Below are 25,701 nucleotides of genomic sequence, written 5' to 3'. Positions count from 1 at the left end.
AGAAAGAGAAGGCATCATGCTTTTCCTGTCACAGCCAAAACTGAAAGTAAAAGTGTTCACATAACAAAGCACAATACCTGTATGCGAACACACACACACACACACCAGTAACAGGAGGTCATTTCCCTTGAGCTGTTAACCCTGTAAGCTCTGGGTATCCTCACATATTGTTCAACCCTGTAACCAACCACATATTCACAACAGAAAATATAATCTGGGGACCACAGCGGAGGACCTGCCAAGCTGTCAACATCCGTGGACATGTCAAGCCAGGGAGCCAAGTCACATGCACCAGTGATGGGTGACACTAATAATAATAATAGTAGTAATAATAATAATAATTTGACCAAACTGCGGGAGGCAGTGGAAGACAGGAGTGCCTGGTGTGCTCTGGTCCACGGGGTCACGAAGAGATGGACATGACTAAACGACGAAACAACAACAACAACATGCCACTCATCTCCTCTGGGTTTCAGAGTTCCTCCTACTTTCAGAGTTGCTTCTGGGATGAGGCCCCCGTGGGTCAGGCCAGAGGGTTCTGTTGGGGGGTGTGGTTGTGCCTCCCATCTTGCTTCCCCACCCCTTCCTTTAGCTGCTTGATGGTAGAGTTGGAAGGGATGCCAAGGGTCATCTAGTCCAACCCCCGGCAATGCCAGGATCCTGCCCACAGCCAGCCCTGGCTGGGCCCAAAACTCCGACCATCTTCTTACCAGCCAGATGCACTGACCCCTTGCAATTCTGCCTGGGCGGGAGAAAGGGGAGAGAGAAACGTTTTGCTCTCTGTCCCTCAGGACATGGATATGAGAGCCACGCCATGCAGCCCTCTCAATATCTCAGGGGCCGTCACAGAGAGGAGGGAGGAAGCTTGTTTTCTCCTCCTCCAGAGACCCTCAGGACCTGAAGTCATGGATTCAAGCTACAAGAAAGGAAATTCCATTACTTGGCGGTTTTTGAGCAGAGGTGGGATGGCCATCTGCCATGGATGCTTTAGCTGAGATTCCTGCGTTGCAGGGGGTTGGTCTAGATGACCCTCAGGGTCCCTCCTAACACTACAATTCTATGGTCCTATGATTTAAAGTGCATCCAATGAGCATTTAAAGCACATGACGTCCCCCAAATGATCCTGGTCATTGTAGCTTTCCTCTCACAGACCTACAATTCTCAGAACCCCTGACGAGCTACAATTCCCAAAATTTTGGGGGGAAAGACACCTGCTTTTTAGAACAGACAGGAGAACCGGCAGCTCACTTCCCCCAATTTCCTAGGAAGCAGCAGAGGGAAGATTATGTGCCTCTAATAGGATGACTTGACAGAGCTGGATGTATAAAACATTGCTCCAAAAGTCGGGTTTCTCCCCCCTCTCTGCCCAGTGGGCAGTGGGGGAAACAGCCCAAGGGGTTCCAGACTCTCCCCTTTGGAGAACTGAGACATGGCGGAGACTGTCATGGCTTTAAGAAAGAGTAGAGTCATTTCCAGAGGGACTTGTCCTTCACAGCAGGGCAGCCAGCCTTCCCAAGTTGGATTCTAGACTCCCATCCTCCTTCTCCTCCTCCTTCCCTCACCACTTGCTCATAGCCTCTCTTTTCCTGCCACCTAAGGACTTGCCGATCAGAAGGTCGGCGGTTCGAATCCCCATGACGAGGTGAGCTCCTGTTGCTCGGTTCCTGCTCCTGCCAACCTAGCAGTTCAAAAGCACGTCAAAGTGCAACTACATAAATAGGTACCACTCTGGCGGGAAGGTAAATGGTGTTTCCGTGCGCTGCTCTGGTTCACCAGAAGCGGCTTAGTCATGCTGGCCATATGACCCGGAAGCTGTATGCCGGCTAGCTCGGCCAATAAAGCGAGATGAGTGCTGCAACCCCAGAGTCGGTCACGACTGGACCTAATGGTCAGAGGTCCCTTTACCTTTACCTTTACCCACCCACTTATCCCGGCCCCCTTCCAGATCCCCCGTCTCTGTTCACACCGCAGGACAAAGGAGAAGGACTTCTCTTGCATTTCCAGTTAGTCCCTCAGGGGCCTTGTATTGCGTGTTCAGACCCAGAAAACTCCCCTGTAAATAAATTCACACTTGACTCAAGTTTTGGTTTGGTTTCTGGCAGAATTTAGGCCACAACTTTATTGATTACAGAAAGTGACTGGTCCCAGGGTTTAGTGGGTATCCCCCCTAAATCTATATTTTAAAAAAAGGTGTAATAGGATAATTGAGGTGAAGCCATTAGAATTCCCAAGGGAACGTCAAGCAGGGAGGGAGGGGGGAAGAGAGAGAGTGGAATTCTGGGGGAGAGAGACGATTGGAGGAGACTTGAAAAGGGAGTTTGAATGTTGAGAGGAGGCAGTTGAGAGTCAGTTGAGAGCGGTGGGTTCTCGAAGGGGGCACTTGGTGGGGGACCTGAAGCTGGGCAGGTCAGCTATTCAGCTTAGGATCAATAGTCCAGTTGCCATTGCCCGGGGCATGTGGCTGTTCCCTGACAAGAGAAGAGGGCTCTGCCAGATCCCCAGGAACAGAATAACCTCAATTTAGGAGGGCCACGGAGCTAAGGCTTGGCTTGTACTGCTAAGGCCCAGAAGCCTCACACCACCCCCTCCAGTTACCTGGAAAGCTGCTTTACGGACCTGGGCTACACCTGATTATCGTCTTCCCAAGCAACTTAAAAATGTAATGCTGGTGGTCAGTGAAAGAGGTTTAAAGACTTCTCAAGGCAAATCTAAAAGAAATGTAGCATAAACAATTGGGAAAAGCTGCCTTGCGAGCGCTCAAATTGGAGAACAGCCTTTACTGAAGGTGTCCTGGACTTTGAAGACGCTCAAACTCAGGAAGAAAGAGAGAAACGAGTTAAGAGGAAGGCATGTTCAGCAAATCCTCACCATGAATGACTCACGCCAGGAAACCGCCAGGAAACTGCAAGGACATGTGGACCCAGAATTGGCCTCCAAAGTCCATTATGGACTCACTGTTAAGATTGTGTTCATGGAAGACAATCTTACTTGGCTATGTGTGATGCCCCTGCCCTGACCTTGCTCCCCAAGAAAGCTTGGTTCCCCCACTTCCGGACAAGAGCATCTCCTTTCTGCTCTCATGCAGGAAGGTTCTTCTCCCATTCTCTGTTGACACTCAACTTGGAGGGTGTTCTCCCAGCCCCATGCAAATCTTCCCTTCCTCTTTCCTGTTCTTTTTATGAGAGGCTTTGGCAGCAGACACAGCGGTGCAAACAGAGGATCTTGGAAGAAAGAAGGCGTCTTTGAAGCAGGAGAGAAATTGACGCTAAGGGCTGCTTTGAGGGAAGAATCACTGGACATGTGAATGGGCTGTCACAGGCCATGAGAGGCACCAAAAGAGCATCTCTGACTGCATGGCTTAAAAAGAGGATGAGGCGACTGAATGGAGGAGAGGGTGGTCAAAGGGTACTACTCCTGATAAAAATGCTTCAGGATAGCCGTTGCAGGGGCATTTCCTCCTACCTGATCTTATAAGGGCTCCCCATTTGTCCTCCGTACGGGCGTCTGGGCTTCGTCCCTTCTGGCCTGGCACAGAAGCAGCAGCTAAAATCTCCTCCCTCTGTGAAATAACTCTAGATGTGGTTTTAATGGGAGGAAACTTTGGCTGCTGCTTCTGCACCAAACCAAGCCGGGAAGGAGCCATGCCCGTACGGAGAAGGGGCAGTGGCGAAGCGTTGCGAGGGTTGACAGCCATTAACCGCCGGGATGTTGTGTGGTTCTTCATCCTGTGGGCCGGAGCAACAGCCACAGTGGTGCACAAGCAAGATCCTGCAAGAAAGAAGGAATCTTTGAGGCAGGGAAGAACGGAATGCTACGCGCTGCTTCGAGGGAAGAATCCCTGGACATGTGAATGGTCTGCCACAGACCGAACTCCAGGGACGGTGCTTCAAAAAGCCGTTGCAGGAAGTCCCAGGTGCGCAGAGGGCTCTTGGGCTCAAATCCTGTTTGTGGCCAGCGACATACAGAAGGGGGGTAGGGGGGTGGTCCGCCCAGGGTGCCATCCTGAACGGGGGTGACATTTCGGCACCCCTTCCCCGACCGCAACCCCCAAACCCGCAAATTGTGAGCGGCAAAGCATAGACCAGATAAAGCAATAAACTCATGCCTAGCCAGGGCACCGCTCAGGAGAATCACGCTTAGGCAGGGTTCTATGTGGAAAGACAGTCCTTTAGGTTGCTCGCGGCTGAAGGACATGCCCTTTGCACAGACTCAGAGGGCCCCTGGTGAGTTTTGGGTTTCCAAGCATAAAGACCCCCCCCCACAAAAAGGTGGAGGAGACCTGGGCAGAGTGTCTTGCCCTATGCACCCCAAGGCAGCTTGGATGCAGGAAAAGTCACTTGCCACGCCCCCCTCTATCCAGGTGCCAAAGCCCCTGCCTCCGCCACTGTTTGTGACTTTCCCACTGGGTGGCCCCTGGGAGAAGAGGAGCATGGACCAGGGAGGCCCTTGGCCTGATCCTGCAAGCCCTCCTTGTGTGTTTCCTAAGGCCCCCCTCCTTCCCCCTGTCCCAGTACCTCTGGGGTGAGAGGCCTTTGTCTGGGATCCAGTCCCTCCCGGAGGAATGCGGCGGTTCCACGGCTGAACTTCTCCCTCCCTGCAAAACAAACGGAGACATCAGCAGGCGCCTGGCTCCCAGCCACGCTAGCCCCAGTCTGGGGCAGGAGGGTGGGGGACCTGGGAAGGGGGCATTTCCTCCTACCTGATCTTATTAGCTGCCCCAACCTGACCTCCTCCGTACGGGCATCTGGGCTCCGTCCCGATTGGCCTGGCACAGAGGAAGCAGCCCAAGTCTCCCCCGGCTCCAGAATAACTCTTGAGGTGTTCTTGATGGGGGGAAACCTTGGCTCCTCTTTCTGCGCCAAGTAGGGCCGGGAAGGAGCCATGCCCACATGGAGAAGTGGCAGTGGGGAAGAGGTGCGAGGGTTGCCAGCCGGGAACCGCTGGGATTTTCTCTCGTCCTTCATCCCGGGAGCTGGAGCCTCATCCCTGGAGGCCTGGCCCTGTGGAGGCGTGGCTCTGTGCCCATGCCCACGTCCCCACTGGCTGCCAACGATCGCTGCTCCTGCCTGGGCACATAATGGCCTGACCCCTGGCTTGGAAGGAGGGGGGCGAGGGGCTGGGGAGAGACAGGCCTGCTCCCCCCCGCCCCCACTCCAGCACTCAATTGGCATTTCCCCCTACCCGAACTCTGAGCCTTTCCACACTTTGCCTCCGTATTGGGGTCTTTGTCCTTCCCCCTGTCCCAGTACCTCTGGGGTGAGAGGCCTTTGTCTGGGCCCCAGTCCCTCCCGGGATGCAGCGGCTCCCAGGCTGAACCTTCTCCTCGCTGCAAAGGAAACGGAGACATCAGCAGGCGCCTGGCTCCCAGCCACGCTAGCCCCAGTCTGGGGCAGGCGGGGGGGGAGGACCTGGGAAAGGGGCATTTCCTCCTACCTGATCTTATCAGGGCTCCCCACTTCTCCTCTGTACGGGTGTCCGACTGGCCTAGCACAGAAGCAGCAGCCAAAGTCTCCTCCCTCTCAGAAATCACTCGAGAAGCTGTTTTAATGGGAGGAAACTTTGGCTGCTGCATCTGTGCCAAACTGGGCCGGGATGGAGCCATGCCCACACGGAGAAGGGGCAGTGGGGAAGCACCACGAGGGACGTCAGCCGGGAACCTCCGGGATGTTGCCCGGGTCTTCATCCTGGGAGCCGGCGCTGGAGCCTCATCCCTGGAGGTGTAGCCCTGTGGAGGAAGACGGACATCACATGAGTATGGAAGCCACAGGTGGGGAGAGTGTTTCTAGGACTCCCAAAACATGTTTCACAAGGATCCCTTCGTTCCCTCTGCCCTGGTACCTGATGTTCGCCGCGTCTCTCCAGGGATTTGGCCAGAACAAAATACGTGTTGGGGAAAGGCTCCCACACTGCAAAGAAAAAAGAAACATGAGCAGGCGCCTGGCTCCCTGCCATGCTAGCCCTAGTCTGGGGCATGAGGGTGGGGGACAAGGGAAGGGAGCATTCCTAGAATATGGGGCACTCAGTTGGCATTTCCACTTACCTGAGCTGGGAGCCTTTCCCCCTTTGCTCTGGCCGGCCTCTCGCCTAAGGAAGAAAGAAGCTCAGTTAGTCTGATTGGCTGGGAGTTCCAGATAAATATATAGGTATATCTATTTCATTCTAAGGTTCATTATGGTAACTGAGACCACCAGTTGAGCTTGGCTAGAATCTTAGGAAGGACATTTGCATGGGATGCAGAAATTAGAGAATAAGATGGGCTAAGAAGGCAAGGAGAGCCACTTCTTCCCCTGGTCCAGTTCCACACACCATGTCTGCTTCTGACTGAAGGAAGGAATGACCGGGGGGGGGGAATTCTGGGATTGATTTCTACAGAAGCATTCCCCACTGGAGCCAGATTATTCAATGGACAGAGCAGGCGCCTAGCTCCCAGCCAGACTAGCCCCAGTCTGCGGCAGGAGGGTGGGGGACCTGGGAAGGGGCATTTCCTCCTATCTGATCTTATCAGGGCTCCCCACTTCTCCACCATACAGGCTTCCGACCAGCCTAGCACAGAAGCAGCAGCCAAAGTCTCCTCCCTCTCAGAAATCACCTGAGAAGCTGTTTTAATGGGAGGAAACTTTGGCTGCTGCTTCTGTGACAAACAGGGCCAGGAAGGAGCCATGCCCACATGGAGAAGGGGCAGTGGGGAAGCGTCGCCAGGGATGTCAGCCGGGAACTGCAGGGATGTTGTCCGGTTCTTCATCCCGGGAGCCTGCGCTGGAGCCTCATCCCTGGAGGCCTGGCGCTGTGGAGGAAGCAGGATACAGTATGTGAGCCAAAGCACGCTAGAGACCTTTCCCTTGAAACCATAGGCTGTGTACCCACCACACCTTTGGGGCTCATCCCCACTTCCCCTTGGGTCATGTGCCCAGCAAGCTCAGGTGTGTTAACAGATTTGCCCTTTGCTAGACGGGCCAGCCTGGTTTGCAAAAGTCAGCCCAGGAATTCCTTGCCTGGCACAGTTGTGCAGCCTGTACTTTCATTGATATCCCAGTTTATCAAAATTCTACCTTTTGTGTATTTATCGGGTTTGGGGGGGGGGGTTCCGGCAAATGTATAATACTATTTTGCCTGCACAGTTTTTAATGCCACTATTGATGTGAACCGATGCATGATTCTAAAGTAAATAAAGCTTATTTTTAAAGTTCCCATGCTGTTGATTCCTGATTCTCTGCTAATGGGAGCTGTTCCCAGAGCCCCTAACAAACTACAGTTCCCAGGATCTTTGGGGGGAAGACATCTGCTTTTTAGAACAGGCGCTTTAGGTTACAGACTCCACTAACCCAGAAATAGTACCTCGGGTCAAGAACTTTGCTTCAGGATGAGAACAGAAATCGTGCTCCGGCAGCAGTGGGAGGCCCCATTAGCTAAAGTGGTACCTCAGGTTAAGAACAGTTTCAGGTTAAGAATGGACCTCTAGAACGAATTAAGTCCTTAACCCAAGGTACCACTGTACTACTACTACTACTACTAGTAGTAGTAGTAGTGGTAGTAGTAGTTATTTGTACCCCGCCCATCTTCCTGGGTTGCCCCAGCCACTCTGAGGTAGAAGGAGCAATCCCGGGTCTAAATCCCCTTCCTGTGTTTCTGTTTGGGAGGGGCTGTGGCTCAGTGGCAGAGCATCTTCCGGGCCCCCAGAAGGGCCTTGATTCAACTCCCTGCTTGGCTTCAGGTGTGGGGATGAGAAGGCCCAGCCTGCAGGTTCGATCCCCATCTGGCACAGCTGCATCTTCATGCATGGCAAGGGGTTGGACTAGAAAGCATTGGCACTCCTGCTGTGCGAACCCAACACAGGCACACAGAGAGACAGATTGAAGCTCGGCCACGGAGTCTTCAGTCGCCAGAGGTGAATATGCAGGAAAGCGCCTGGCCCTTTGCCTGGCAGAAGACCTCACCCACTGGGCTGCATAGACAGCTGCCTCAGGAGCCAGATCCCGGGTCCCGGGAGCTCTAGACTGTCTTCCTCTGGCCTGGCTGGCAGCAGCTCACCAGGGGTTCACTTCAGAGTTTCCCAAGCCTCACCTGGAGATGCTGAGGACTGACCCTGCGGCCTTCCACGTGCGCTGAGCTATGGCCTAAAAAGGCCCCTGGGTGGGTCCATCCTTGGTCTATCTAGGCCAGGCTGGGAGCAACTGCTACATGCCCCCCTTTGGACAACCATGGCCAGGCAGTTGACAGCTGGGATGAGGAGCCCAAGGCCCACCATCTGATTCCATGCATCCCAGAGATGGCACAGAGAGAGAGGCAGAGACTGTCTCTTGTGGGGAGGGGACTCTGCAATCTTGCCGTGCAGCAAACACGGCCCACTTTGCCTTGACCCATGACAAGCTGCAGCTCCAAATTTACCATATTTTCTCGTTGAGACTTGAAATTTTTCTTTTCACATCTTTCTTTCCTCTTACCTGTTCCTTGCACAAGGGAGGCTTGGGCAGCAGCAGTTTCCCCAAGATTCTTTTAAGTCAGATTCCTCCACTTGAAACAAAAACAAAAAGAACATTGTGGTTTTATCCTACTGTCTTCTAAGCAGCATTTGCAGTATTGCCATAATGTCAAGGGTGTGAATGGACTCAGGGGGAAGCCGCATAACAACTACACACACACACACACACACACACACACACACACACCCTCTGATCTGACAAGCTCTATTGTGAAGGCAAGGGTTCCTACGTTTCGGGGGAACTTCAGCCATTGGGGAGAGGCATGCCTTAGGCCACCACCTCACAGGGAACATAACAACTATGGTCCTCCTTTAAAAAGTGGCTCCTTGGTGGAGCATCTCCTTTGGAGACAGAAGAGCCCAGATTCCATCCGGATAAGGCTGGGAGATGCTGGTGCCTGAATTCCTGCAGAGCCCTGCCGGCGTAGACCATACACCGAACAAGGCGTGGACCCACGGTCAGTATAATAAGGCAGTTTCCCCTACCAGCCTGCTGGCAAAATGCCCCTTTGTCTGCATCTCTTGCCTCTGGTGTGGGGGAACGAGGCACCTCCCGGTGGTCTGGATTTGGTTCTGGTGCCTCCATCCAGCGACCCAGAAGATAAAAAGTTTTTTTACCCCCTTACAAGGAAGTATAAGAGGCCTAGAGGGGCCAATAGTGCGCATTTGATTGACCAGTCATGTTGCTCCTCTTTTTCTTGTTGGCCAAGACCCAACTGTGACCTTGCTAATGGCACTGCGCCGTCTTTTAAGATTTGCTGGACTTTTAAAATCCAAAAGAGGTTTCCCATCTGCACATTGGCTTTGTACATACCGAGCGAAATGAGACAGGCGACTGAAGGCCTCACTTTTTTCACTTCTGTGCTCCCCTCCCCCCAGAACAACCTTTTTTTTGTACATTTTTAAAAATATGGTTCAAGCAATATCACTCTGTATGTTTGCAAAGCTGTATGATGTCTTAACGTGCATTATTAAATTATGTTATTCATATATTGTTATTGGTGAAAACATTTGTATCAGTGAGACAGTTTGTAAATGGTAATCAGTGCTACAACTTTGTCCTTCAGCTCCGGGGTCTGGGATTGTTGTGCTTTGCAAGTTCTCTCCCCCCCCATCGCCACCCCTCAAAATCCCAAGCTCCACAAAAAGGGCCCAAATGGCATCATCCCAATGGAAAACTGAAGCCTCTTGTCAGTTTAAAGACAATGGGGTGATGGATGTTGTTCTGGACGTGGTGGCGGAGTATGAAATATCTATGGCAGCAACTAGATAAAGGGATTTCTCTGATTATCATTCTACTTGCATATGGCACCATGATTGCATTATCTTCCTTCCTAATAGTTTTGACACCATTGCTGCTCCTATTGGTTCCACAGAACTCAAACTGTCTTTACATGTTTTCAGTGAGGCCAAAACTAGAAGTGACATTGAATACGTCTTTGCATTTAACAAGTGCCATTTTTGCAAAACCACAAATAGCAGCTGGCTGGGTGGGTGAGTGAGAGCTGCTTAACCCTTTGATGAGAGGGAAGCTCCCTTGGGCACCGCTGGTGGCTTTCCAATCCCAATGTCAATAGTAGTTTCAAGGGAGGAATTTCCCTTGTGACTGAAACAGGGGAGAGGTCCTTCCAATCTGCTGTGATCCTGATAACAATCAGCCCTCTCCTCCTTGCATTTTATAAAGCTACTTGTTGCATTCAACTTCATATCTACAGTAGTTTGTTCCTGGCAGGGCTCTCTGAGCACTCTCCACACCAAATAATCTCTCAATTTCTTTCAAGTGCAGCCCTACCAGTGACTGTGCAAAAACTTTTAAGGCCATTTTAAAACTGCCAATAAAAGATGCTTGGGGATGAAACTGAGCCCATCTGCATAACTCCTCCTTTCGCAGAACATTCTGATTCTGTTCAGATGCATTGTAAGTTTGTTCCGTCTGGGCATTCCAAGGATGTGAAGGCCCCACCCACAAGCCCCCAAAATCTTATTCAGCAGCATGTCTAGTGTCTGAGACTTTATCAGGCGTTATCTACACAGTTTCAAGTTTTCAAAGACCATGAGGACCAGAAATTTGCCATTTAATTTTTTTTAATTAAAAAAAGGTAAGATTAGCAGGAAGCTGGATTTTGTACCCTATTATACCTTCTGCATGCTGTAGCTCCAGCAGGTCAGGTGAACCTGTGTTATCCCTGCAAGTACCTGTGCTAACAGAGCAATTTAAAGAAAAGATTTCTGGGTGTGTACAGCAGACAGAACATAAAAATGCAGAAATACACAGGATCCTTATTTGCGGTGGGTCAGGTGCAGCCATGGCAGAAACCAGTATCTCCTCCAGCTGGCCTCCTTTTTAGGAGAATGACTGCGTCATTCATCCGTCTTGACATCCAAGTAACTGCCCAGCTTCAGATCCCCCACCAAGTGCCTCCTAGAACTCACTACTCTCAACTGCCCCCCCCCAACATTCACTCTACCTTCAATTCATCAACACCTCTGGGTATCTGGAGGGATTAATTTCAATTCACATATACTCTCCTTCCTGTTAAAACCCATCCCACACAGAGGCAAGATCCCCAAACTTTGAGAAATTCTCTTTGAAATGATCTAGATTTTTTTTAAAGGAAAAATGAGTCTGTAAGTTGACATTTAATGGAATGCCCCTGTGACTTCAAGGTGAGATGTTTCCTCAGCCTTAGATTTCAGAGAATAGAGGCATGGAAAGGCCATATGATTCAATCTTGTACCCAACCAGATATTCACAGCAGTAAATATAATGTAGGGATCACAGCTGAGGGCCTGCCCAGCTGTCAAGAGCTGTGGACAAGTCAAGCCAGTGAGCCAAGTCACAGGCACCAGGGATGGATAACAACAACAACAACAACAACAACAACAACAACAACAACAACAACAACAACAACAACAACAATTCTATGCCACTCATCTCCCATCTGGGCCTCGGAGCGCCTCCTCCCTTCACAGTTCCTTCTCATTATAGCTGATGGGCACACTTTTCTCTGTAAGTCCCTCACCATCATCTGACAGGCATCCCTCTTGCAGGCCACTATAAGGCTTGCTTGCAAAGCAGCACTTCATGATATCAGCTTGCACACAGGGACCAGGCTGCTGGGTTGCCAGGCAGCTGAATTAAGAAAAATAAAATGGGGGGGGGGCAGTTGTCGAAGTGTGCTGGGATGAGGCCACCGTGGGTCAGGCCAGAGGGTGCTGTTGGGGTGTGTGGTTGTGCCTCCCCTTGTTCTGCATCTTGCTCCTCTGCCCCTTCCTTTAGCTGTTTGAAGGAATCATAGCATGGTTGAGTTGGGAGGGATCCCAAGGGTCATCTATTATACCTTCTGCGGCCGCCGAGACCACATAACACCGGACTTGAAAGACCTACATTGGCTCCCAGTACATTTCTGAGCACAATTCAAAGTGCTGGTGCTGACCTTTAAAGCCCTAAACGGCCTCGGTCCAGTATACCTGAAGGAGCGTCTCCACCCCCATCGTTATGCCCGGACACTGAGGTCCAGCGCCGAGGGCCTTCTGGCGGTTCCCTCACTGCGAGAAGCAAAGCTACAGGGAACCAGGCAGAGGGCCTTTTCGGTAGTGGCGCCCGCCCTGTGGAACGCCCTTCCAGCAGATGTCAAAACAATAAACAACTACCTGACATTCAGAAGACATCTTTTTTTTTCATAATATTTTTTATTGCATTTTTTCCAGATAAAGGTACCCAGTCAGATATACAAAGAAACAAGAATAATAAGAAAAGAAAAAGAAAGAAAGATGCATCATTTCAGAACTTTTTTCAGTCTTCTACCAGACTTCCCCACATCTCCCTCACCGTGCATTCTTAACAATAAAAATATCAGCAAATTATAACCTTGTTTCATGCGTTTTTTTGTACTTTCAGATAATTGCATTTTAAGTTTAAATTACTTATTATCAATTTACTCTAAAGACAAATATGATGTTATTTTAAACATTTAAACATTAGTCATTTCATTAATATAACTTAGTTTCATATATCATCCACTCTCATTGCTGGGGCTAACCTTTCCAAATCATGCGAATTCTTATGATTCATATAACTTATAAAATTTTTGCAAATAGTCCTTGAATTTTTTCCAGTCCTCCTCCGTTGCTTCTTCTCCCAAATCTCGGATCCTGGCAGTCATCTCAGCCAATTCCATATAGTCTATCAATTGCATCTGCCACTCTTCCAGTGTGGGTAAATCTTGAGTCTTCCAATGTTTGGTGATAAGAATTCTTGCTGCTGTAGTTGCATACATAAAAAACGTTCTATCCTTCTTTAACACCTTTTGGCCGACAATGCCCAAGAGAAAGGCCTCTGGTTTCTTAGGAAAGGTGTACTTAAACACCTTTTTTAACTCATTGTAAATCATTTCCCAGAAGGCCTTCACTTTTGGACAGGTCCACCAGAGGTGAAAGAATGTCCCTTCAGCCTCCTTACATTTCCAACATTTATTATCAGACAAATGATATATCTTAGCAAGCTTGACTGGGGTCATGTACCACCTGTATATCATTTTCATAATGTTTTCTTTCAAGGCATTACATGCCGTAAACTTCATACAGGTGGTCCATAACCTTTCCCAGTCTTCAAACATAATGTTGTACCCAATGTCTTGAGCCCATTTTATCATGGCTGATTTAACTGTCTCGTCCTGAGTGTTCCATTTAAGCAGCAAGTTATACATTCTCGATAATACCTTAGTCTTTGGTTCTAACAGTTCTGTCTCTAGTTTCGATTTTTCCACCTGGAATCCTGTTTTTTTATCCGACTTAAAAACCTCTTGAATTTGAGCATAATGGAACCAATCTTGCACCTTATTCTTTAGTTTTTCATAGCTCTGTAACCTCCAGTTTTCTCCAATTTTTTCTTTTTTTTTTTTTTTATATAGATTTTTTATTGCGTTTCTTTTCACAGGTTAACAAATTTGTTTACATGGCAACATACAAGAAACATTTTTTATATATATGTATATGAAGAAAAATAAACAAAGAAAAAATATTAAGAAACTTTCCTTAACGTCCTTCAACAGTCCTTCAACTTTTGGACCTCCTCACATCCTCTCAGCATTGCATTCATTGTTCTAGCCAGTTCAGCAATTTGTTATCTTGTTTCTCATCTTATTATACCTTTAAATATATTATGTTACCAATTTCAAAAATTTGTAATTTAATTTTAAGACTCTTAATAAACATAATATTTTGTTTCAAATATGTCTCGTTTTTTCCATCAATGCTTACTTTATCATTTGCTTAAAATAAAATGCAGAAGCATAATATTTCTTAATCGTGCGCTATCTTAACATTCAAACAACTTATAATGTTTTTGCAAATAGTCCTTAAATTTTTTCCAGTCCTCCTCCATTGTTTCTTCGCTCAGATCTCGGATTCTGCCAGTCATTTCTGCCAACTCCATGTAGTCCATCAACTGCGTCTGCCAGTCCTCCAGTGTGGGTAAATCTGGTGTTTTCCAGAACTTAGCAATGAGAATCCTAGCTGCTGTGGTTGCATACATAAACAAGGTTCTGTCCTTCTTTGGCACCTTCCGGTCCACCATGCCCAGGAGAAATGCCTCTGGTTTCTTAGAAAAGGTATATTTAAATACCTTTTTCAGCTCATTATGTATCATTTCCCAAAAGGCCTTTACTTTCGGGCAGGTCCACCAGAGGTGAAAGAATGTCCCTTCTGCCTCCTTGCATTTCCAACACTTATTATCAGAAAGATGATATATTTTAGCCAACTTGACTGGGGTCATGTACCACCGGTATACCATTTTCATAATGTTCTCTTTCAAGGCACTACATGCCGTGAATTTCATACCGGTGTTCCATAACCTTTCCCAGTCCTCAGACATAATGTTGTGTCCTACATCCTGTGCCCATTTAATCATAGCAGATTTAACTGTCTCATCCTGTGTGTTCCATTTAAGCAGCAAGTCATACATTCTTGAAAGTACCTTAGTCCTTGGTTCTAGTAACTCCGTCTCCAGTTTCGATTTCTCCAACTGGAAACCCACTTTTTTATCCATTTTGAATACCTCTTGAATTTGAGCATAATGTAACCAATCTCGCACCTTACCTTTTAGTTTATCCTGGCTTTGGAGCTTCCAATTATCTCCAACTCTTTCAATCAATTCCCAATATTTTGGCCAATAGGCCTCCATATTGGGCCTTTTTTTAGAAATCTTAGCTTCCACAGGTGATAACCACCTCGGGGTCTTACTTTCTAATAGATCCTTATACTTCATCCAGACGGCAAAAATTGATTTTCTGACAATATGGTTTTTAAACAGTTTGTGAATCTTCGCCTTGTCATACCACAAATATGCATGCCAACCATACACATTGTCAAACCCTTCCAGATCTAGGACATCGGTGTTTTCCAACAGAAACCAATCCTTCAACCAGCAGAAGGCTGCAGCTTCGTAGTACAACCTTAAGTCCGGCAGGGCAAATCCCCCTCTGTCTTTTGAGTCGGTTAGTATTTTAAATTTTATTCGGGGCTTTTTGCCCTGCCAGACAAACTTAGAGATATCCTTCTGCCATTTTCCAAAGCATTCCATTCTGTCCACGACCTGAAGGGTTTGAAATAAGAATAACATTTTTGGCAAAACACACATCTTTATAGCTGCGATTCGGCCTGACAAGGTAAGTTTCAATCTTGACCATATATCCAAGTCTTTTTTGATTTCCAACCAACATTTTTCATAGTTATCTTTGAAAAGATTTAAATTTTTAGTGGACAAGGATACTCCCAGGTATTTCACTTTTTTAACCACGCTTAACTCTGTCTCTTTCTGATACCCCTCTATCTCTGTAGGTGTCAGATTTTTAACCAAGACCTTAGTTTTTTGTTTGTTTAACTTAAATCCCGCCACCCGACCAAACTCCAGGATAAGTTCCAAAACTCTTTTTGTGCTAGATTCTGGCTCCTGTAATGTCAAGACTAAGTCATCTGCGAAAGCTTTCAATTTGTATTGTTTCGCTCCGACCACTATACCTTGCACCAACTGGTCCTCCCTAATCATATTCAGCAATACCTCCAGAACAGAAATAAATAGCAGAGGGGATAAAGGGCACCCCTGTCGTGTCCCTTTTTCAATTCGAAGTTCCTCCGATACCACATTGTTCACTATCAGTTTAGCTTTTTGTTCTGCATAAATTGCTTCTAGTCCATTTTCAAACCCCCGTCCCACTCCCATCCCTTTCAAGTTCTTCTTCATAAACATCCAAGAAATGTTGTCAAATGCTTTCTCCGCATCAATAAAGATTAAAGCAGCCCTTGTATTTCTAATTCGCAACAGCTCCAATATATCAATAATGTTCCTGGTATTGTCCGACATGTGTCTACCAGGGAGAAAGCCTGCTTGGTCCTTGTGAATTACTTCATTTAATACATTTTTAAGTCTACTTGCTAAAATGTCTGCAAATATTTTGTAATCCACATTCAGGAGTGAGATGGGACGGTAGTTCTTAAGCTGAGTCTTTTCCCTTTCTGACTTGGGAATCAATGTGATGAATGCTTCTTTCCACGTTTCCGGTGCCTTTCTCCCCTCCATGATCTGGTTACAAACCTCCAACAACGGTTGTATCAAGAAATCCTTCAAAGTTTTATAATATTTGGAGGTGAGTCCGTCCGGGCCTGGAGATTTGCCCAGCTGCATGTTTTGGATGGCACCTTCAATTTCCTGTTGAGTTATTTTGCTGTTAAGGATTGATCTTTTATCTTGGCTTATTTTAGGTAGTCCATTTGTTTCCAGAAATTGGTCCATTTCCGATTCTTTCTGAGGCCCCTGTGCGTAGAGCTCTTTGAAATATCTGTGGAAACACTTTCTTATTTCTTCTGGTTTCTGAACTATTTTTCCTTGAATCTCCAAATTTGTAACCGTATTTAACTTTTGTCTTTTTTTCAATTGCCAAGCCAGCAACTTTCCACATTTATTTGCTGATTCAAACGATCTCTGCTTCATTTGTTTGATTTTCCACTCAATCTCTTGATTGATCAGTTTCGAATATTGTGCTTGATGAAATTTGATCTCTCTTAGCACCTCTTTTGACTTTGGTTTAATTCTCAGCTTTTTCTCTCCTTCACTTATTTTCTCTAAAAATTTTTCTTTTTTTCCATTCCAATATTTTCTTTTTATCGAATTCTGTTGAATCAGAAACCCTCTCATTACAGCTTTACTTGCGTCCCAGATTGTTCTTTTCTCCACCGTGGTGTTCAAATTTATTTCAAAGTAGTCCTTTAATGTTTTTTGGGCCTTCTTCACAATCTCTTGATCTCTTAACAAGGTGTCATTCATTCTCCATCTGAAGGATCCAGTTGGAAAAAGTCTCAGTTCCATTTTTAAGGCATTATGGTCGGAGCAGGTTTTTGGGCAGATTTCCACTTTTCTCGTTTTCGGAGCCAGCCCTCTAGATATCCAAATTTGGTCGATTCGTGTCCATGACAAGTGGGCCTCAGAATAGAAGGTTCCTTCTTTACCCAAGGGGTTCCTTGTCCTCCAGATGTCAATCAAGTCCATATTGTCTGTCATTTCAAAAAAGGTTTTAGGGAGTCTGCCGTCTGTTGTCAAGTTTTGATTTTGGGATTTGTCCATATTTGTAGACACCACCCCATTCATATCTCCCATCACAATGATATTAGCATAGTCCAAATAGTCCATCATTGTCTCATGCAGCTTCTTGTAGAATTCTGATTTTCCATCATTTGGCGCATAAATTCCTAATATCAAAATCTTCTCTCCTTGTGTTTGAATTTCAATTGCGAGAATTCTTCCATGATCATCTTTGAATAAAAATTTTGGCGACAGGTTCTCCTTTGCATAAATTACAACACCTCTTTTTTTAACTTTGTCTGATGAGATAAATTCTTGACCAAGTCTTTTATTGATTAATACTTTCCTGTGGAGCCTAGTCACATGTGTTTCTTGCAAACATATTACATCCAATTGTTCTTTTTTTAGGATATGAAATATCCTTCTCCTTTTTTCCGGAGAATTCCCGCCATTTATGTTCCAACTAAGTAGCTGCAGAGACATCCTGTTTTATTTAAAATGTTCTTAAGATGGGGTGTCTTCCTTTTTCTCAGATCCCGAGGGTGTAGGCGTTGGCCCACTTCCGGGCAGTATTGGTGCTGGTAAACCTGGAAGCCAATCCGCTCCTTTTTGGAGATCTTCTCCGTGGTCGTGAAGGAACTTTTGGTTATCTTCAGGTGTTCTTATTTTAACCTTCCTTTCTTTGTAGGTGAAGGATAATCCCTGTGGAAACTCCCACCTATAGGGAATTGCGTTGTGTCTCAGCAATTTTGCTAATTCTGTATAGGTGGCTCTAAGGTCCAGCAGTTGCCTCGGGATATCTCTGTAAATTTCCACCCTTTTGTCTTGTATTTCAATTGCTTTTTTGAAATGAAGGCCTAGGATCTTATCTCTCTCTTCCTTTGTTCTTAAAATTATCAAACAGTCTCTGGATCTGTCTTTCCTTACCAGTCTTCCCAGTCTATATGCCGAGACTATCCTGAAATCTGTATCTTCCTTTAAACCCCAGAACTTCGAGAATTCCTGTGTTAAGTATCCAATCAAGTCTCCTTGCTCGAGTTCCGGGATGCCTCTCAATTTGATGTTGCTCTCGCGGTTTTTCAGTTCCACCATTGACAGATAGACTTGTTGTTCACCCACCTGTTTGTGCAGGGGCCTAACTTCTCCTTTTATTTCTTCAACCTCTTTTTGTAGAACTCCCACTTTCTGGATTGCTTCTCCAGCTAATTCCCGATTTTCCGCTGTTGCTCCTTGCAATTTCTCTATGGCTTGCGTGTGCTGGGAAACTTGGTCAGTCAATTTTTGAATCGAGGAAGTTGCTTTATCTATCTTCACAGACTGGTCGTCCACCTTCTGGTTCAGACTTGATAATTGCTCCAATATTTGTTTTAATAGTGTATCTGACCCACCTGCTGCCATATCTTCCTCAGTGGACTTCTCAGTTGTTTCCCCTTGTTCTCTATGGGTCACCAGTACAGCTGGAACCGACGAACGGCGTCCTTGGGTCAACGTTGTTTGTACAAATTGTCTTCTTTCCTTTTCTTTTTCCTTAGCCTCTTTAGTTTCCTTTGCTTTAGATGCTCTTGTTCTCCCTGCACCACTCATTACACATCTGTCAATGTTCAAGGTCAAATTGTCTGACCTCCAATTTTTTCTAATATTTCGCCATATTTCAGCCAACCGGCCTCCATATTGGGGGTTTTTCGGGCCTTAGCCTCCACTGGAGATAACCACCTCGGGGTCTTACTTCCTAATAAGTCTTTATATTTTGTCCAGACCATAAATATTGCTTTTCTGACAATATGGTTTTTGAACATTTTGTGAGTCCTTACCTTGTCGTACCACAAATATGCATGCCATCCTAACGAATTATTAAACCCTTCCAGATCTAGGACATCCGTGTTTTCTAAAAGCAACCAATCTTTCATCCAGCAGAAGGCTGCAGCTTCATAATATAACCTTAAGTCTGGCAGGGCAAACCCCCCTCTTTCTTTTGCATCAGTTAGTATTTTAAACTTTATTCGGGGCTTTATGCCCTGCCAAACAAACTTTGAAATATCCTTCTGCCACTTTCCAAAACATTCCACTCTGTCCACGATCTGTAGGGTTTGAAACAAGAACAACATCTTTGGCAAAACATTCATTTTTATAGCTGCTATTCGGCCCAACAAGGAAAGTTTCAATCTTGACCAAGTTTCTAGATCCGACATTCAGAAGACATCTTAAGGCAGCCCTGTTCAGGGAAGTTTTTTAATGTATGATATTTTAGTGTTTTTTGGTTTCTATGGAAGCCGCCTAGAGTGGGCGGGGTACAAATAATAAATTATTATTATTATTATTATTATTATTATTATTATTATTATTATTATTATTATTATTATTATTATCTACTCCAACCCCCAACAATGCCAGGATCCTGCCCACAGCCAGCCCTGGCAGGGCTCCAAATTCTGACCCTCTTTTTACCAGCCAGATGCACTGACCCCTTGCAATTTCTCCAGGGGTGGAAAAGGGGAGAGAGAGATGTTTTGCTCTGTCCCTCCGGACATGGATATGAGAGCCACACCATGCAGCCCTGTCAATATCTCAAGGGCCGTCACAGGGAGGAGGGAGGAAGCTTGTTTTCTCCTGCTCCAGAAGCTCTCAGGACCTGAAGCCATGCCTTCAAGCTAGAAGAAAGGAGGTTCCAACTCAACTTCAAAAGGAATTTTCTGACAGCAAGAGCTGAATGACAGTGGGAAGAAATCCCTCAGGAGGCAGTAGACTCTCCTTCCTTGCAGGTTTTTGAGCAGAGGTGGGATGACCATCTGTCATGGATGCTTGAGCTGAGATTCCTGTATTGCAGGGGGTTGGTCTAGATGACCCTCGGGGTCCCTCCTAACACTACAATTCTATGGTCCTATGATTTAAAGTGCATCCAATGAGCATTTAAAGCACATGACGTCCCCCCAATTATCCTGTGCTTTGCGGCTTTCCTCTCGCAGAACTACAGTTCCCAGAACCCCTGACAAACTACAATTCCCAGGATCATTTAGGGATCATTTCCTCACCACACACCATTATCCTGGATCCCGTCTCTGTTCACACAGCAGGGCAAGGGAAAAGGACTTCTTTTGCATTTCCAGTTAGGCTCTCCTTGTCCTTGAATTGTTTCTTAAAGGCCCTTGCTTGGCCAGGACCGTTTGCATAGGGTAGCCCAGGAATTCCTCTGCAGCGTCCCAAATAATCCCAAATCCTACCATTTATTAAATTCTAGGGTTTAATGGGATCCCCCCTCAATCTATAACAATATGATAACTAAGGTCATTCAATTCGGATTCCCAAAGGAATGTCAAGCAGGGAGGGAGGGGGGAAGAGAGAGAGTGGAATTCTGGGGGAGAGAGACGATTGGAGGAGAGTTTGAAAGGGAGTTTGAATGTTGGTGGGGAGGCAGTTGAGAGTCAGTTGAGAGCGGTGGGTTCTGGAGGGAGGAGGTTAGCTGGGCTGGGCAGCTCTTCAGCTTAGGATCAGTAGGAGAGTTGTTTGATCGTGGCCAAAAAGGAACAGAGACGCAGAGAGGGACTGTGAGTCTCCTGGGGAGGCCGGGGAATGTGGCAGTTCCATGCGCAGCGAAGAGGGGCTCTGCCAGCTGCCCAGGAACAGAATAACCACAATTTTGGATGGCCACAGAGCCAGGCTTGGCTTGTATTCCTAATGCCCAGATGCCTCACACCACCCTCTGAAAAGACCTGGAAAGCAGCTTAACAGACCTGGGCTATGCCTGATTATCATCTTCCCAAGCAAGTTAGAAATGTAATGCTGGTGGTCAATGAAAGAAGATTAAAGACTCTCTCAAGGCAGATCTAAAAAAAAATGCAGTACTGTATTAGCAGTCATGGAACAATGGCCTGTGAGTGCTCCAATTGGAGAACAGCCTTTACCAACGGTGTCATGGACTTTGAAGACACTCGAACTCAGGGCAAAAGGGAGAAACAAGCTAAGAGGAAGGCACGCTTGGCAAACCCTCACCGTGATCAGCTCCCACCAGAAACCTATGTCCCCACTGTGGAAGGAAGTGTGGATCCAGAATTGGCCTCCACAGTCACTTATGGACTCACTCTTAAGACCATGTTCGTGGAAGACAATCTTACTTGGCTACGACTGATCGCCAAAGAAGAAGATGATAGATTTGGGTTCTACAGCCAATTTCATGGCCTTCATGGAAAATCCTTCTGGGAAGATGCTCCCCCTCCCCCCAGTTGGTCCATCACTTCCACCATTGTGCTCCCCAAATGCTGGCACCCACCCAGCAGGTGGAGGCGCACCTTGGGGAGTGGGATAGTGTCATGGGGCAGGAATCTGCTTCACCTGCTGAACAGCAGCCTGAAGGGGTAAAAGGGGGAGTGACTTCACCTTTCAAGGACTTCAAGGACTCCAAGAAGAAAGCGCTGATGAAAACCAGCTGGCTCCAGCCTTCTTAAGCAGAGCTCCCAGTAGCAGCCAGAGAAGGCAGAGAAGGAAAGAAAACAGCTTGTGTTTTTTTTTCCTTTTTAACACTATTTATTGTGAAATATTATTTTATCAATGGCATATTGAAAGCAACCAGTTGCTCTAATTTCTTTGTTTAGTTTTAACATGTGCCAGTCATGCCGCTCTCCGCTTTCAGGGAAGGACACATTCAGACAGCAACCAGGACATCCGAGAAAACATGCAAGGCACTGAGTAGCATAGATTCCTCCAGCGACATGAAAGGACTTTACAATCCAGAAAAGCCAGACCGAAATGTCACGGAATACTGAGTTTGGCTCTTGTCTATCAGCGTGGGAAGTGGCGACGAAGACCATTCTCTGGAAGCGTGGCCCTATGAAAATATTAATCTGAATTTTCAGCATTATGCCTTAGTCCAGAAGTCACCTTGAGACCTGCTTACTCACATCAAAGTTCAAATGTTGAGAGAAGTGCTTAATCAAGGAGCTGGTGCATGTGATCTCTCTTTCCTGTTCATATATTTTGGGAGTCAATCCAGAAATGCAAGACTGGAATGCCACAGATGACGGAGTTTGGCTCTTGTCCATCAGCTTGGGAAGTGGCGATGGAGACCATTCTCTGGAAGCGTGGCCCTGTGGAGGAATCCACTTCCGGACGAGACCATCTCTTTTCTCCTCTCACGCAGGAAGGTTCTTCCACTCTCTGTTGACACTCAACTTGTAGGGTGTTCTCCCCTCCCCATGCAAATCTCCTTCCTCTTACCTGTTCTTTTTATAAGGGCGGCTTGGGCAACAGCCACACGTCTCTCCAGGGATTTGGCCAGAACAAAGTACACCCACTGGCGAGGGTGTCTGGCCAGCTGACCCAGGGAGGGAGGGGGACAGAACAAGCACCCCTGCCATGCTGCCCATGCCCACGTCACCAATGGCTGCCAACGAACGCTGCTCCTGCCTGGGCACATAATGGACAGACCCCTGGCTTGGAAGGAGGGGGGCGAGGGGCTGGGGAGAGACAGGCCTGCTCCCCCCCCCCACTCCAGCACTCAATTGGCATTTCCCCCTACCTGAACTCTGAGCCTTTCCACACTTTGCCTCCGTATTGGCGTCTTTGTCCTTCCCCCTGTCCCAGTACCTCTGGGGTGAGAGGCCTTTGTCTGGGCTCCAGTCCCTCCCGGGATGCAGCGGCTCCCAGGCTGAACCTTCTCCTCGCTGCAAAACAAACGGAGACATCAGCAGGCGCCTGGCTCCCAGTTACGATAGCCCAGTCTGGGGCAGGGGGGGGGACCTGGGAAGGGGGCATTTCCTCCCACCTGATCTTATCAGCTGCCCCAACCTGTACTCCTCCGTACGGGCGTCTGGGATCCGTCCCGGCCGGCTTGGCACAGAGGAAGCAGCCCAAGTCTCCCCCGGCTCCGGAATAACTCTTGAGTTGTTCTTGATGGGGGGAAACCTTGGCTCCTCTTTCTGCGCCAAGTAGGGCCGGGAAGGAGCCATGCCCGCACGGGGAACAGATGGAGGGTGAGGCAGGCGAGGATCAGGGGCCGGGAACCACTGCGATGGTCTGTTATTCTTCGTCCCGGGAGCAGGCGGTGGAGCCTCTTCCCTTGAGGCGTGGTCCTGTGGAAAAAGCAGGAAGCATCTGATGAGAATGGGCTGGGGCATACCTCAATATTGCCCCCCCCCCGTCTGCCTTCCCAGCTCCCTCCCTTGTTTGGCACAGAGCAGCCCGGCAGCAGCCCATGGGCAGGCAAGCCAGTGGAGGCAGAGCCCTCCTGCGGTGGAGACATAGGGCCCCCGGGCGGAGCAGCCCCCAAACTTCTGTAGGGACAGCCTGAGGGCTGGTGAGGGTGTCTGGCCAGCTGACCCAGGGAGGGAGGGGGACAGAACAAGCACCCCTGCCAGGCTGCCCATGCCCACGTCACCAATGGCTGCCAACAATCGCTGCTCCTGCCTGGGCACATAATGACCAGACCCCTGGCTTGGAAGGAGGGGGCGAGGGGCTGGGGAGAGACAGGCCTGCTCCTCCCCCCCACCAGCACTCAATTGGCATTTCCCCCTACCTGAACTCTGAGCCTTTCCACACTTTGCGTCCGTACGGGGGTCTTTGTCCTTCCCCCTGTCCCAGTACCTCTGGGGTGAGAGGCCTTTGTCTGGGCTCCAGTCCCTCCCGGGATGCAGCGGCTCCCAGGCTGAACCTTCTCCTCACTGCAAAGGAAACGGAGACATCAGCAGGCGCCTGGCTCCCAGCCACGCTAGCCCCACTCTGGGGCAGGAGGGGGGACCTGGGAAGGGGGCATTTCCTCCTACCTGATCTTATAAGCTCCCCCAACCTGTACTCCTCCGTACGGGTGTCTGGGCTCCGTCCCGTCCGGCTTGGCACAGAGGCAGCAGCCAAATTCTCCCCCGGCTCCGGAATAACTCTTGACGTGTTCTTGATGGGGCGAAACCTTGGCTGCTACTTCTGTGCCAGGTAGGGCCAGGAAGGAGCCATGCCCGCACGGGGAACGGACGGAGGGTGAGGCAGGCGAGGGTTAGGGGCCGGGAACCGCCATGACAGTCTGGTGATAATAATCCTGGCTCTGGAGCCTCATCCCTGGAGGTGTGGCCCTGGGGAGGAAGCAGGACATCAAATGAGAATGGGCCTCAGATGGGCCAAAACTATGGCAGGACCCCTTTGTTCCCTCTGCCCCAGTACCTGAGGGTCGTCACGTCTCTCCAGGGATTTGTCCAGGACAAAGTATATGTTGGGGAAAGGCTCCCTCCCTGCAAAGAAAACGGAGACATCAGCAGGCTCCTAGCTCCCAGCCACGCTAGCACAGTTTGAACAGTGGGGGGCCTGGGAAGGGGGCATTTCCTCCTACCTGATCTTATAAGCTGCCCCAACCTGTCCTCCTCCCTTCGGGTGTCTGGGCTCCGTCCCGACCGGCCTAGAACAGAAGCAGCAGCCAAATTCTCCCCCGGCTCCGGAATAAGTGTTTTTGATGGGTGGAAACCTTGGCTGCTGCTTCTGCGCCAAACAGGGCCGGGAAGGAGCCATGCCCACATGGAGAAGGGGCAGTGGGGAAGAGGTGCGAGGGACGTCAGCCGGGAACCGCCGGGATGTTGTTCGGTTCTTCATCCCGGGTGCCGGATCTGGAGCCTCATCCCTGGAGGCCTGGCCCTGTGGAGGAAGCAGGATACAGCATGGGCTCTCATGTGAATGGGCTCTCACTACCTGCAGATTCCCCAATCATTGCATCGCCACACCATGCTGCTGGGCAAACTCGCAGAGCATGAAATTGCTGGTGGCTCCTGAGGTTTAATGCTTGCAGTTGTACTCTGCGTCCATCTCGGAACTGTAGCGTCACACGCGAGCTGAGACCAGGAATAGCCAGTGGTGGTAGAGGCGCAGTGTTGTCCCAGAGGATACATATGGGAAATGCCAGGGAACCCAGAAGTCTAAACTGACAGATCCTGACTTCTGTCTTTCAGCAGGACTCAGGGGACCACCCTGGACCCTCAGCCTTTCGCTGTTGCCTCCTTGCCTCAAATTAAAGAGTTTAAGGAACCTCTTTTTAAAGGGTCACACGCAGTGATGGTGCAGAGAAATAATACAAAATAAATCTCACTACGTTTCTGCCCCGTGTAAGCTAAAGCCTGCTAGAGACCTTTCCCTTGAAACCATAGGCTGTGAACCCACCATACCTTTGGGGCTCATCCCCACTTCCCCTTGGGTCGTGTGCCCAGCAAGCTCAGGAGTGTTAACAGATTTGCTCTTTGCTAGACGGGCCAGCCTGGTTTGCAAAAGTCAGCCCAGGAATTCCTTGTCTGGCAGAGTTGTGCAGCCTGTACTTTCATTGATATCCCAATTAATCAAAAATCTACCTTTTGTGTATTCCTAGGGTTTGGGAGGGGGGGTTTCCGGCAAATGTATAACACTATTTTGCCTGCACAGTTTTTAATGACACTATTGATGTGAACCGATGCATAATTCTAAAGTAAATAAAGCTTATTTTTAAAGTTCCCATGTTGATGCCTGATTCTTTCTTAAGTGGGGAAAAGGGAAGGAAGGCAGCTAGCTTCATGGCTGGACTTGCTCAAAACAAGGTTTTGCAGCCTGATTCCTATCCTTTTAAGTTTGCTGTCAAGGATGGAATTTTAAAACTCTGTTTTTAAAGAACTAGGAGGCAACCCTTCTTTAGGTATACAGGACCCACACT

The 25,701-nt window shown here is 48.2% G+C and overlaps 2 protein-coding genes across 7 annotated transcripts in view; both read right to left on the bottom strand.

The window, feature by feature from the left end:
* Positions 1 to 4,960: 4,960 nt before the first annotated feature.
* LOC308570613 (uncharacterized protein) lies at positions 4,961 to 10,802 on the bottom strand (the record flags this gene model as incomplete). The annotated part of the gene is made up of 3 exons (XM_081165530.1): positions 10,619 to 10,802; positions 5,839 to 5,906; positions 4,961 to 5,725 (listed from the first exon to the last, which is right to left on the bottom strand). The coding sequence occupies exons 1-3, from the start codon at positions 10,785 to 10,787 to the stop codon at positions 4,961 to 4,963; spliced, it is 1,002 nt and encodes a 333-aa protein (XP_081021656.1). The 5' UTR covers positions 10,788 to 10,802.
* The window catches only part of LOC308571217 (uncharacterized protein), a 41,801-nt gene continuing 21,429 nt past the window's right edge, over positions 5,330 to 25,701 (bottom strand). For 2 of the 6 annotated variants that reach the window (XR_014001290.1, XM_081166761.1), the window contains 2 exons: positions 24,198 to 24,265; positions 23,207 to 24,109 (listed from right to left, as the gene is read on the bottom strand). Coding sequence is in view for 1 of the 6 variants with exons in the window: in XM_081166761.1 (XP_081022887.1) it covers positions 24,034 to 24,109; positions 24,198 to 24,265 (144 nt within the window). In the remaining 5 variants the exon portion in view is untranslated. Of the gene's footprint in view, positions 5,385 to 22,304; positions 22,712 to 23,206; positions 24,110 to 24,197; positions 24,297 to 25,701 lie in introns of those variants that run through there. The other 4 variants (XR_014001287.1, XR_014001288.1, XR_014001291.1 and 1 more) reach the window with 4 other exon arrangements.

The sequence above is a fragment of the Podarcis bocagei genome (assembly GCF_964188305.1).
Source record: "Podarcis bocagei genome assembly, chromosome: 13".
Classification (NCBI taxonomy): Eukaryota; Metazoa; Chordata; class Lepidosauria; order Squamata; family Lacertidae; genus Podarcis; species Podarcis bocagei.
The sequence above is the reverse complement of the archived record's forward strand: the minus strand, read 5'-3'. Positions and strand labels throughout refer to the sequence as shown.